This window comes from Acinonyx jubatus, chromosome B2 (genome assembly GCF_027475565.1).
Source record: "Acinonyx jubatus isolate Ajub_Pintada_27869175 chromosome B2, VMU_Ajub_asm_v1.0, whole genome shotgun sequence".
Lineage (NCBI taxonomy): Eukaryota > Metazoa > Chordata > Mammalia > Carnivora > Felidae > Acinonyx > Acinonyx jubatus.
Genome location: NC_069385.1, coordinates 16,189,551 through 16,202,667, shown reverse-complemented (window position 1 = coordinate 16,202,667; position 13,117 = coordinate 16,189,551). Strand labels below are relative to the sequence as shown.

General features: G+C 42.3%; 1 protein-coding gene and 1 long non-coding RNA gene across 10 annotated transcripts in view; one reads left to right on the top strand and one right to left on the bottom strand.

Annotated features, from left to right (window-relative positions):
* Positions 1-1,209, top strand: part of PLEKHG1 (pleckstrin homology and RhoGEF domain containing G1) — a 227,080-nt gene extending 225,871 nt beyond the window's left edge. For all 6 annotated transcript variants that reach the window (XM_053222103.1, XM_053222101.1, XM_053222098.1 and 3 more), the window contains one exon: positions 42-1,209. In XM_053222103.1, coding sequence (XP_053078078.1) covers positions 42-1,105 — 1,064 coding nt within the window. In that variant the 3' untranslated portion in view covers positions 1,106-1,209. The remainder of the gene's footprint in view (positions 1-41) is intronic.
* LOC113598624 (uncharacterized) overlaps positions 1-13,117 on the bottom strand; it is a 41,625-nt gene that overhangs the window by 26,168 nt on the left and 2,340 nt on the right. For all 4 annotated transcript variants that reach the window (XR_008298266.1, XR_008298268.1, XR_008298267.1 and 1 more), the window contains exon 2: positions 1,777-1,874. This is a non-coding gene — a long non-coding RNA (uncharacterized LOC113598624). The remainder of the gene's footprint in view (positions 1-1,776; positions 1,875-13,117) is intronic.

Genomic DNA, 13,117 nt, shown 5'->3' with positions numbered 1-13,117 from the left:
ATAACCCTGTGTATGTTTATTGTTTCACATTCGCCTTCCAGGTGCCAGGATTGCCGAGTATTCCCAATTGTATGACCAGATTGTATTCAGAGAGACCCCCTTTAAGACCCAGAAGGACGGCTGGGCCAGCCCTCGAGAACACTCCAACCCCACGTCTGCATCAGCTCCCCGGTCCCAACATGGCAGCGAGGATTGGCTTTTGCATTCAACCTATAGTAATGGAGAGTTAGTGCACTTCTGTCCCCAGCCAGAGCAAGACTTGAAGTCGAAACATCCCACTTTAGAGATCAACACAAAAAACATTCCAAGACAGCTGTCCACAGCTTGCTCTGTGCCTTCTCTTCAAACCTCCGACCCTCTGCTGGGCTCCTTCCAGAGACACAGTGTGATAGTCAGTCAGCCCAACAAAGAGAACTCTTACCAGGGCCACCTTTACAACTCTTTGGGTCGGAAAGGAATCAGTGCTAAATCTCAGCCTTACAATAGGTCCCAGTCATCTTCCTCAATCTTGATAAACAAGTCCGTGGACTCCATCAACTACCCTGGAGAAGTGGGAAAGAAACAGCTGCTGTCTTTGCACAAAAGTTCAAGGTGTGAGAGCCACCAGGATTTGCTGGCAGGTATGGCTGACTCGTGTCAACAGGGCACTGAAAAACGCTCCGATCTCACGCTCCGAGACTCACAGAAGGTTCTGGTCGTCAATAGAAATTTGCCCTTAAGTGCTCAAATAGCTACACAGAACTATTTTTCCAATTTCAAGGAGACTGAAGGAGACGAAGACGACTATGTGGAAATAAAGTCAGAAGAAGATGAGTCAGAGTTAGAGCTATCTCACGGTCGTAGGAAGAAAGCTGACCCACAGATGACGGATGCTGACTTTACTGAGAAGACCCGTAGCAACAACACGTCTTACCCTGTGAACAGTCCGTGCTCTCCCAAAAAGCCAATGGGTGACCCACTTGGGATTTCACCATACCTGACGTCCTACGACGATTCGGACAAACTGAATGACTATCTCTGGAGGGGGCCATCTCCCAATCAGCAAAATATCGTCCAGTCGCTGAGGGAAAAATTTCAATGTCTTAGTTCCAGCAGCTTTGCCTAAGTTTCTTAGTAGAAGCTGCGCAAACCCATGTCGTGTGATGCTCACAGATTACAGATACTGACAGGTGTTTTATATGTACCAGATTAAAAACGATTTTGTAATAACCAGAAGTGTAAACCATACTTTCTTTTCCAGCACAACTTTTGGAAACGGCTGACAAGCCAGCCGGAATCGTACTGTATAGGCAGTGTCAGCACCTAACAGTGTATATTCTCTGATGCTGTGTCGTGTCTCCTGTAAGTCAATCTTACTTGAAAATTTTTAGGCTTTTTTTTTTTTTTTTAACCTGATGGCCATGAAAGTTTCTCCCATATCCTGACAATAGTGTCCAGACTTTAAGAAATGCCATAATCCTCTCCTGTTATCCAGAAGCCACAAATAGTTTTTATTCTAGGACCCAAAGGCAGCAAGGAGGCTTTTCCGCATGTTTGCGAAAGAAGGGAAACGAAAGCCGTTTAAAGGATTACGTGAATCACATCGGGCATTTGGGTTTCGCTTGCGACGAGACCCTAGCAAAACTTAAGCTAGAGATCTCTCATTGGAGGATCTCCAGTGCCCGTTTCACTCTGTATCAGTGATTTCTCTAACAGGGTCACGCTAGTGTGGAAATTGGGTACCTATTGTGCACCAGAAGGTAGCAAGACCAGTTGTGTGTAAGCAAAAATCCTTACCTCTATTCCTGGACGAGGTCTGGAGGATGTGCTCGCTCTTATGTTTATTTTTGATGGCTGGAGTAAAAGGAATGCTTTCCTCAAGTGCTTAAAGAAAACTACAAGCAAGAAAATAGAAAAGATGGTTATCTCCTCATATTACAGTTAAAGAGGGGGCGGAAATAGAACCCTGCATGCTATTTCTTTGTGCGTATCTCTACTCAACACAAAGCAAGCCAGGAGCTAAAATACAACAACACACGTTAGCGTCACCCTTTGCACAGCAGGTTTTCCTTTGTACTTCCCTGAGTTTCGTATTCAACCAAATGACCTCATCCCAGCCTTGAGGATTTCGTTGACCGCGATGAAATGTGGTTTTTAAACTAAGCATAACGCGAGGGCCTCTTTTCGTTGTTTGAGAGCAAAGAATCTTTGGCTGCTAAGCTGTGACTAAAAACCTCTTTTCATTGTCATTATGGTCTTCGAGTAGCCGCTCACTGTGATATCGCGGACCAACATACCACTTCATGGAAGGAAACTGCAAAAACCAGACCTTGAGAGTAAAAAACAAAACCGAAGAAGCACAAGAGAGAAGCGAAGGCAGATCTATGGGTCCTTTATAACAATGTTGCATTTTATTGAAGATTCCCGTCAATGCAAGAAGAGTGTGTTCTTAAACTGTGGCCTTTTAAGGCTCCCTTTAAGCGGTTTTACGTTCTGTGATCCCTTCCCCACCTGCTCGGTTTTTTATTTTGAAAACTATATGTGTAGGAAAGGGGGTGTGGGCCTTTTATCCGAAGGTAAGCAACGATACTGATTTCCATCGGTGACATCTCCCCATAATTCTTTTCCTCTTCTTGAGTCCTGTGCCTCGTTTTCTTAACCACGAAACATCAGACGTGACCGTCCTTATTTTACAAGCAGGTACCTAACTAAAGACCTTCATTTTTCCTTTGAAATAACAGAAAAGAACCCAAGTTTCTTCCTTCTCTATCTTCTTTCTTCTTAGAGCTTGTCAAACAAAGTCCCTGTTGGATAGCATGGTTCTAGAGACATTCCTTCTTTCACTGCCTTTCTTTATACTTGATAGGAGTTTTCAGGACTAAGCAGTGTCAGAAAAGACAAGCCCTGCAAGGAAGCACGTTCTCAGACTTGCCAGAAGGGCTTGTTAGTGCGCTTGCAAAACAAAGTTATCTGATTCTTCTTGTCCTAGAATGTAGTTTCCTATTTTTGCTGTTTAGTGTGTATGACCCCCAATTGTCAATATTGTCCATATTACTGCGGTGTCTTACTCTCAGAAATTATGAACCCTTCACACCAGTGTTCTCGTTGCATGGCTTCCATGTCACCTGGCTGCACCGAGGTGGATGTCGTGCTGTATAAAATGTCTGTGTCATTGTCTTTAGGTTCTAGGATAAACCTTTACCTTTTAGATGTCTTCTGTCAGCCAGGATGCAGATTTTGAGAGCTGTGTGTATATATAATCATGTTCATATTTTTCCTCAAAGTTACCAATTAAATGCTTCCGTTTAAAATAGTTTCTTTTGGAGGTGGGGTAGGATTGTACATAATTGGGGGGAAAGTTATATGTACTTAAAATTATGTCAAGTTCTTACTGGGTCTCTGTACTGAACGTTCAGGTTTGTTTGTTTTTTTTTAAGTTCACTTTTTACCTAGTCTTTGTGCAAAAAAAAAAAAAAAACAAAAACAATGCATCTAGGAAAACATAGTTTAAATATTGTATATAAGATAAAGTTAGTAATGCTCATTATTTAATAAAGTTTGTAAAGTACAAGGTAAATTATAGTGTGGAATAGTGTGTTTATTCGAGAAAGGTCAAGATTTTCCCAAACAACGTTTAGTTGTAATACTTTTTTTGTCTTGCCTTTATGAGCCATGCAGAAAATGGGTCACGGTTAATGACGATATGCCATGTTTCAGTGACAGGACATTTTCTGTATCTTTGGGTTACTTTTATTATTTTTTTCATGTTTATTTACTGTTGAGAGAGAGAGAGAGACAGAGTGCAAAAGGGGTAGGGACAGAGACTGCGAGGGAGACACAGAATCTGAAACAGGCTCCAGGCTCTGAGCTGTCAACACAGAGCCAACACAGGACTCGAACTCCGGAACAGCGAGATCATGACCTGAGCCGAAGTCGGACGCATAACCGACTGAGCCACCCAGGTGCCCCTGGATTACTTTTAAAATATTGAATTTAGTGTCTGGGATGGTATGTGTTTTCTTGACAGGTGGGTGATTTAGATGAAATAAAAAGATTTTTTTTTTTTTTTTTACTTTGTAGTAACAAGATATTTTTTTAACTATTTCATTATTGAATCAAAAATTAATGTAAAACTTTGGGGGCACAAATTAAGGGTTTTTGGGGGGTATAACTTGCCTTTTTTTTGATAGACAAAATTTTACAGAGAACAGAAGCATGTTAATATAAATTGGTAAACATAGACCATTTTGAAAGCAATTCTAGTTCCCAATATAAGCATAAACCCTACTCTGGCATAATGAAAATATATGTTGCCTAAGTTTCTTTATACAGAGGAGAATAACTTTTGAAATTTTCTTTAGAGTGTTTTAAAGTGGGGAATTTCTAAACTTCACACTGAGGATTTATGAGGTTTTTTTTTTTTCCTCTTTTTAGAGGATTTATGAGGTTTGTAGCTTATTCCTCTGCATCGAGTCTGGAAGTAGATGGGGTTTTCTAACAGTCATGAAAGTTCAGTTTCAAGAAGCAAATGATGGTAGAAAGACCATTCCCTGTGTAAATTACATACATAAATTAAATCCTTAGGGGAAAGGAAGAAAAATCTTAAATATCAGGCTTGCAATGAACTAGAAACACAGCTGTTAAACATGAATATTAACATTTATTTTCTTTTGTTCAAAAAAAAATCCAAAAAACATTTTTTTAATCTCTGTTTTGAGGAGCAAATGTTAATACTTTAAGAACTCTCCCATCCTCTACATTATATAACTTCCTCTCTCTAGGCAGTGCTAAGGGATTGGAATAAAAGAAACAGCTTCAACCCTTTTGCAAGTTTACATGTCTTTAACTTAAACCTTGTCCTATGGATAAGATATGGAGCTTTCTTAAGCATGCTTTTTTAATGTTTTTGTTTGTTTGTTTTAAAAAAAAAGTATGGAAACATAAACATTCTCTCACATTTAGCTTCTCATATTTTTCTTTCCTTACAAGTGATTTAGAGCGTGTAATACCAAGACAATATGGAATTACGCTGCGTTGAAAAGGTTACTGAGTGCAAAATATTATTGCACAATCAGTCCATATAATCATAAATGAACATTCGGAATGTGTATAGCATATTTGAAAACAACTCTTTTATAGGAGATGTTTCTTCTTGGAAGCTTCTTTTTGAAAGAATATTCTTTTAAAAAAATGTTTATTTCCTTATTTTTAAGAGAGACGGTGCGCATGTGGGAGGAGTAGACAGCAAGGGAGAGAGAGGATCCCAGGCAGGCTCTACATTGTCAGGGCAGAGCCCGACGAGGGACTCAAACTCACTAACCATGACATGACCTGCATCAAAATCAAGAGTCAGATGCTTAACCCGATGGCGCCACTGAGGCGCCCCTGGAAGAATATGCTAAAATTTAGCATGTGACTCATTGGACCCCTTGGGATGGATGTTTTCACCAGCTCTGTACAGTGCCTGACAATTCGCAGGTGTTCCATAAATATTTAATGATTGAATAGATGGGGTCAAAAACTTGCGCGTCTGACTTCGACACAGGTCACGATCTCATGGTTCATGAGTTCAAGTCCCGCGTCGGGCTCTGTGCTGCCAGCTCGGAGCCTGGAGCCTGCTTCAGATTCTGTGTCTCCCTCTCTCTCTGCCCCTCCCCTGCTCATGCTCTGTCTCTCTCTGTCTCTCAGAAATAAATAAATATTTTTTAAAATTTTTAAAAAACAAGGAATAAGTAAACAAAATATGGTATATTCACATACTGGAATAATATTAAGCAGTAAGAAGCAATTGGGTATTGATACAGGCAACAACTTGCATTAATCTCAAATGCATTATAGGGGCGTCTGGGTGGCTCAGGCGGTTGGGCGTCCGACTTCGGCTCAGGTCATGATCTCGCAGTTCGCGAGTTCGAGCCCCACGTCGGGCTCTGTGCCGACAGCTCAGAGCCTGGAGCCTGCTTCGGATTCTGTGTCTCCCTCTCTCTCTGCCCCTCCCCTGTTCATGCTTTGTCTCTCTCTGTCTCTCAATAATAAATAAACGTTAAAAAATTAAAAAAAAAAACTTGTTTGAGCCCAAAACACGAGAAAAACATGCAAGTCAGAGACACAAAGGAGGAAGAACAACAATGATTTCAGCTGCTTTTTAAAATTCACAGCAGGCACCCTCAGAAACCCAACATCTTGACTTGTAGTTTCTGTCGGGGGCGGGGGAGGTCAGAGAAAAGCCTCAAGGCCCTTTTTCCATCACTTGGCTGATAGAATTCCAAGGAAATTTACTCTCGAGTGAGACTGAGCTGAGAAGCTCCACGGCCACGTGAGAGTCAGATGATCAGACCCCTCTCCGAAATTCCACTTAGACAAAACGCCTTTCCCAGTAACTGGCTTCAGGTATGTTTGGAGAGCACAGAGCAACTTAGCGTGTAGTTGGGGGGTTGAAGTCAGGTGAGGACAAACCTGTCTGCTTCACAAAGGCGGTGAACGAAATCCACTTTATGAAAAACAACAAAGCTTGATTTTCCTGACAATGGCTTAGACAGCGGATGCCTCCTCACACCAGGGGGTGGGGGAAGCAAGCTGGTCTACTTCGTTAGTTCTAAAACCTTGTTTATTCAGCTGAACGTAAAAGAACAGAGCTTGGATAGTGAGCAAATCATCTGCTCTGTGGGGCAAATACAAGCTCCAAAGGCCCTATTGTTGGAAAGGCAACGTATGTGTGGCTCTCCGCGTGGTCCTCATGTTACCATCACAACAAGACCTTGGCCCAGATGCTGAACCGGGCTTGTACGTCTTCAAAAAGTTTCAACACAAAAATCCCACTTCCCAGCTTCTTAAAATCATCACCATCATCCCCGCCATCATCTGGCTTGTTTGGGCCCGGACTCTGGGCTCTGAGGGAACCTAAGGGCAAAAATCACCCTAAAAGGGGGTGACTGACTTTAACGTTCCTCTGTTCTCCATTGTAGACTTCATCAGCAAATTTCCAGTAACCATGGGGCACTCGCATGCAGGTGTTTTCGATAGAAGGTATAGGCTCTTACCGCAAAGCATGTCATAGAAGGTCTGCTCTACCTTTTGCCTCTTTGGGGGGAACTTTTGCACCTGGTCCACGTCACTAGCACCTGTCATCTGCCTGGCCTCGATAAGCCTCAGTTTTGTGAGAGCAAATGTTCTCCATCCCATTCTCGTCTAATTTTATTAGCTCCCCGAAGGCGACAACTACGGTTTATACTCTTTCCTAAAACACCATTTCTAGCTTAGACTTCCCTCCTGAGAGCAAACAGATTCCACCCCTCCCCCAAGACATCCCCCCCCCCCGAGTTGTCACTTCCAATCTGGTACCCTTTTTTCCTCTGAAACTCCTCGGGTACTTTTGTGCCCTTTGTTCTTGGCTTTCTACAACAGCTTCCCAGCTGGCTGTCTTGCCACTGTCATCGTCACTTCCAGGCTTGTTCACCTCTGTCCTCCTGATCTTAGCCAGCCTTACATTTCTAAACACAAACAGAACCAAATAGTCTATCTACCAAGCCCTCCAAAATCTGCCTCTGCCTTCATAGGAGCCGCTCCCTTTGCCTACATTGCCCTTCCCCTACCACCCAGGAGAAAGCCTGCATGGTCAACACTCAGCTCAAAAATTACTGTCAAAAAAAAAAAAAATTACTATCCAGAACTGTGCAGAAGCTGGAATATTACTCAGCCTGCCGGCTAGAAGTTAGCCTGCATCGGTTTCATGGATGCTGGCAGAAGCCACGAAACTCCTCTATCAGAGACAAATGGACATTATTACTCCTGGCACAGCAGGTATGAGCTTCACGTGTGCATTGGCTCCCCTTGCTCCTCCAGATGCATGGGGGCGATGCAGAGTAGCTCAAGTGCATACTGCACGCGCCGTGGGTTTATTTCAAGGCTGGGGAATCCTGAACTTAGGAACCTGCAGTCTTAAAGGGCTACTAGCAAACCTGCCCCATCTTTGCGCCTGGAGGGAGCTATTCTCCTTGCTCTCTGGACAACAAACGTATCTGCTTTCTGCCCCAGAGGGAGATACTGTGTCTTCCAAAGGCTGTTTGCTATACAAATGTCCTTGCCGTGACAGCCTGGAATAAGGTTAACACCATGCAGGAAGAAGTGCAGAATAAAATAGGTACGTAGAAAGTTGCCTCAAAACAACGATACGATTCTGTGACATACAAAAAAAAAGATTTTTTTTTTTAATTATCCAATACTGTTAAGGATAGAGGAAAAGGGTTACTCCCAACTACATGAGAATGTAAGTTGGTATGCATTTTTCAGAAATGAATTTGGTAATATGGAATAGGGATCAATAATATCAAAGGGTCATCTTTGACCCAGTAATTATACATCTAGGAACGTAGTCGAAGAAAAGCATCAGCTGCAGTAGAGACGTATGTATCAAGGATCCCCAAGCCTGGCCTCACATGCCGAGCTCGTTGGTAATGATGTGGATTTTGCAGGTGGGTGTCGTTGTGCACCCCTCCTCGCATCTCCGGAGCTTTGGATAAACTGCGTCCGATCCAGAGCTTCTCTCGAGGCCCAAGCAAATCATTCAAGATTCAGGTGGTCCCTCCTGAGAGACCAAAGTCTTCTCGTCCATCCAAAGTTAGAATTCCCATGGAAGTGCAATCTGTTGTGATCCTTGAAAAGTCCAAGTGCCCTCCCTACACTGTTAACCTTTCTGGTATTGATGGGTCAGTGTCTTTGGCATCTGGACCGCTGTAACCACCGTGCTCCATTCCCCTGGTATCCGGGCCATGTCCCAGGACATGTGCCCCTCGCACCACCTTTCCTTGCCCACATCCCTGTCTTGCTCTTTCCCAAACCACCTCTTCCTATATCTTTTCCTTGTCTGCTTCCATTCCATGCTTAAGGTCCATCCTCTTTCAAATTAAGAAAGCTAATTCATTGCTTTTTTTTAAACTGAACATAGCTCTTCCTTGAGGACGCTGTTCCTCCAAAGGCTCTCTTAAAGGCAGGATGGGGGGGGTGCTGTTCATTCTCCTGCAACCCCAACACCTCCTATTCAGGAGGTGAAGTCAGCACTCTCTCTCACTCTAGACTGTGGTTCACACAGTTCCTTCAACTCAGAATACTCATTGCCAGCACACCGTTCTTCTCTTAGCTTGACTCCTAAGCCATCTTTAAGTATTGCCTTCAAGTGCCATCTCCTTCGGGAAGCTTTCTGTGACTCTCCACGTCAAGGAAGGTGCCTCTCTGTGGTACTCATAGAAGACTCCGAACTATCATACGGCTTTCCTTTCCCGCATGCGTGTGTTCTAGCGTATAGTCGTGCACAGTAATCTCAATGACACCCGAGCTGTGTCTGTTTTGTTCACAGTTGACCCCTTAACTACCTGCCTAGCACAGAGCCAGCTATAAAGCAAATGCTCTCTCACTGTACATATGTATAAATATCTAAAAATATTTCACTTTCAGAGACACATTTCCCATACCGAAAATGAACTGTCTTTGACTTACGTCCGAATGTTATCTCAACGTGCACCGGAATGATCTCCATGCACTAGGGGAAAAACATCAGTGAGTGGATTTTTAAAGCCTTCAGCATAATGGAGCCCTTTCTTCTTAGAAGAAGGGCTTTTGCAAAGCAGGCTAATATATATTTGGTTGGCTTTTGCAAAGCAGACTAATATATATTTGAATTTTGCGTAAATGGATTCAGACGTATCTATCAAAATGAGATAATGATCCCTATGAAACAAACCTGGGAATAGGACAGATCCTAAATTCATTTTCACAAATCTTTCTCCCTTTCCTATTCTTCTGTCTTGCAAACGTGCGTCACAAGCGTGCAAGAACTCAAATCCCTTTCCTGTGGAATGCGAGCACCTTGGGCTCAGGCTGCGTTGACTTCAGAGTGAGGCCCATGAGGGAGTGAAAGTGAACAGAAGACAGGTGTCCATATCATCTACATCAGGATCTGAAGAGGTCAGGTCAAATATTTTAACTGGCTCTCAACCAGCACAGTCATCTGTTGTCTTAGACCTTTTAAAGTAATTTTAAAAACTGCATATTAAGGGCACAATCCTAATAGACCTTAGTTAAGCATCAACTATCGTCAAGCAATCACGTGCTATTAAATGGTCTTATATGCCACATACATAATGTTCCACTCTCGTGCCACTATTTCATAGCCAAAGTAGAATGAGAGATTTAACTACTTTATTTATTTATTTTTAAAGTTTATTTATTTTTGACAGAGAGAGAGAGAGAGAGAGAGAGAGAGAGAGAATGAGTGGGGGAGGGGCAGAGAGAGGGAGACACAGAATCCAAAGCAGGCTCCAGGCTCTGAGCTGTCTGCACAGAGCCCAATGCGGGGCTCAAACCCACAAACCGTGAGATCATGACCTGAGCCGAAGTCGCCCATGACTGAGCCACCCAGGCGCCCCTTAACTACTTTAATAGCATTTATTATAACTCCTAGTTCTCTGATCCAAAAAATATATTATTACTTTAATATTAAAAATAGGACCTCATTTTCACCTAAGCTTAAGATTAGAGTGTATGACATTAGTTCAGTCGAAAAAGAAGCAACGTGTCTCTAGGTACAGAACATTATTATACTTGAACGTGTCATCTAACGATGTAGGGGATCACCTTAGAGGTGTGGATCGCCATAGGCTTCTGGTGATGGCTGAGAACCATCTCCTAAGTGCGTTCTCCAAAATGGCTTTGTAGTACAGTCTACATAGTCTCTATAGTCTGAGTCATTTCAATGTCAGGGTCATTTCAATGTCTGAGTCATTTCAATGCCAGTAACAAGTTAGTTTTGTGACTTCTCATTAGGCTGGCTTAGGTATGAAGTCTTTAACTTAATCTTTTCTCTTCAAATTTTCCATCCGTACAGGGTGTCTAATTAAACGTTGGGAGGTCTCTGGAACCCACTGTGCCATGCGGAGCCCTGGAATTCATAAAAACGCCGTAACCTCCTTGAAATTCAGTATGATCGGGAGGGTTGCTTCTTTATGTGAGGACGTTGTGCTGTTTATCCTCCAGCTCTCTGCCCTGTTTTTCAGTTAACATGGTTACTAGTTATGAGTCTTCTGAGAACTGCTTCAGCAAAGGATGACTGAGGGGTCAGTGGCCCCCTGATCAATCTTCTTCCCATTCCTCCCCCAGCACACAGAAGGGTCTCAGTACAGAGCTATTGACAAATGAATGAAAGCATATTCACAACAGTATTGTCACATCTAAAATTAGAAACAATACAGCCAACAACAGGGAGAGAGAAAATAAATTATGGTTTACCCATAAAATAGGCTATGTTATAATATAAAACCATGAAAAGCCATGATTTCAAATGCTCTCCTTTCCAATTTCATTAAATCAGATATATAGTAAGTGAAGAAGACACACACACACACACATATATATTCGCCGTATGTCTGTAACTTTATAAAATAATTTCAAATAAAGAGATCAAAATTAATAGTGATGTTTTGGTGATAGTGTTAGAGTGATTTTATTTTTTATCTTATGCTTTTCTGTAGATTATAAATAGTATACGTATTTCTTAAAGGCCACTCGGCTCAAGCATCAGATCCCTTGGTGTTTTTTTTGGATTCTCCTCCAGAACAGTTAGACCCCAGGACCCCACCACCTTATCTCAAAAGCCTTTTATTTATTTATTTATTTATTTATTTATTCATGTATTTTATTTTGGTAACAGCTTTATTGACATGGAACTCACATAACCATACCATTCACCCATTTCAAGGGTACAATTCAATGATTTTCAGCATATTCACAGATTTGTGCAACCATCACAATTAATTTTAGAACGTTTTCATCGCCTACACCCATTAGCTGTCAACTCCCCATTTCCCCTACCCCTAGCTGTAAGCAACCACTAATATATTTTCTGTCTCTACAGATTTGCCTATTCTGGACATTTCCTATAATCGGGATCATACCATATGTGGTCTCCACAGTGATTTTTTTTTTTTTTTAATGTTTGTTTATTTTTGAGAGACAGAGCACGACTGGGGGAGGGGTAGAGAGAGAGGGAGACACAGAACCTGAAGCAGGCTCCGGGCTCTGAGCTGTCAGCACAGAGCCCGATGTGGAGCTGCAACTTACTAGTCTTGAGATCATGACCTGAGCCGAAGTCGGACGCTTAACCGACCAAGCCACGCGGGCATCCCACCACTGTGGTTTTAAGTATCACTATTATGAGCACTCATTAGGTGGAAAAGCTAATTGTCACCACTGTGGCAGAGTTACTGTTAGAACTTCTTTAGGGCAGAGGCGGTTTTTGGTTTTTGGGGTTTTTTTTAAGACTATTTTTAGAGCAGTTTTAGATTCACAGCAACGTTAAGAGGAAGACGCAGATTTCCCATACACTCATTATGGACAAGGTAATTTTCATCTTAGTGACCAGTGGTTCATGTTCAGTAGTGTCCAATGAATGCTAAATGAATGGGTCACCAATTTATTTTTATTTATTTATTTATTTATTTTTTTGGGGGGGGGGTCACCAATTTATAATGAGACGAGCCTCCAAGAGTTTTATGACCTGCCCAAGATCACCACTGGTAGTAAGTGAATGGACCACCCAAGTTTCCCTTGTAATATTTATATGCTTGTGCAAGGTGCAACTTCTGTGATCTTGTTTCCTCCTTGTCAAATGGTGTGGATACCTAAATCACAGGGCTGTGGCAATGTTAGGTATTCCTGTACCCTACAAAGTCGTAATGTGCCAAATGAGGCAATCATCCTACAATAAAAAACGCAGACAATATTATAAGATTAAGAACATGATCATTGGGGTCAGGCAAACCTCCAGTGCTGTCATTGAACCAAATGACCCCTCTGGACCCTCTTCCCCCAAGTTGTCAATCAGGCCAATACTCAACGCGTTACACATGGTCCCTGACTTAACCACCGTTCGACTTACGATTTTTTTTATTTGAGGATGGTACAAAAGCAATAAGCATCCAGTGGAAACCAGACTTCAAATTTGGGATTTTGATCTTCTCCTGGGCTATTGATTTACAACAGCAGGATAGTCTCCTGATTCTGGGTAGGGGCAGTCACAGGGGGCTCCCGTCAGACACGTGGTCACAAGTGTAAACAACCCATACACTGACAATCAATCCGTAGCCCTTCT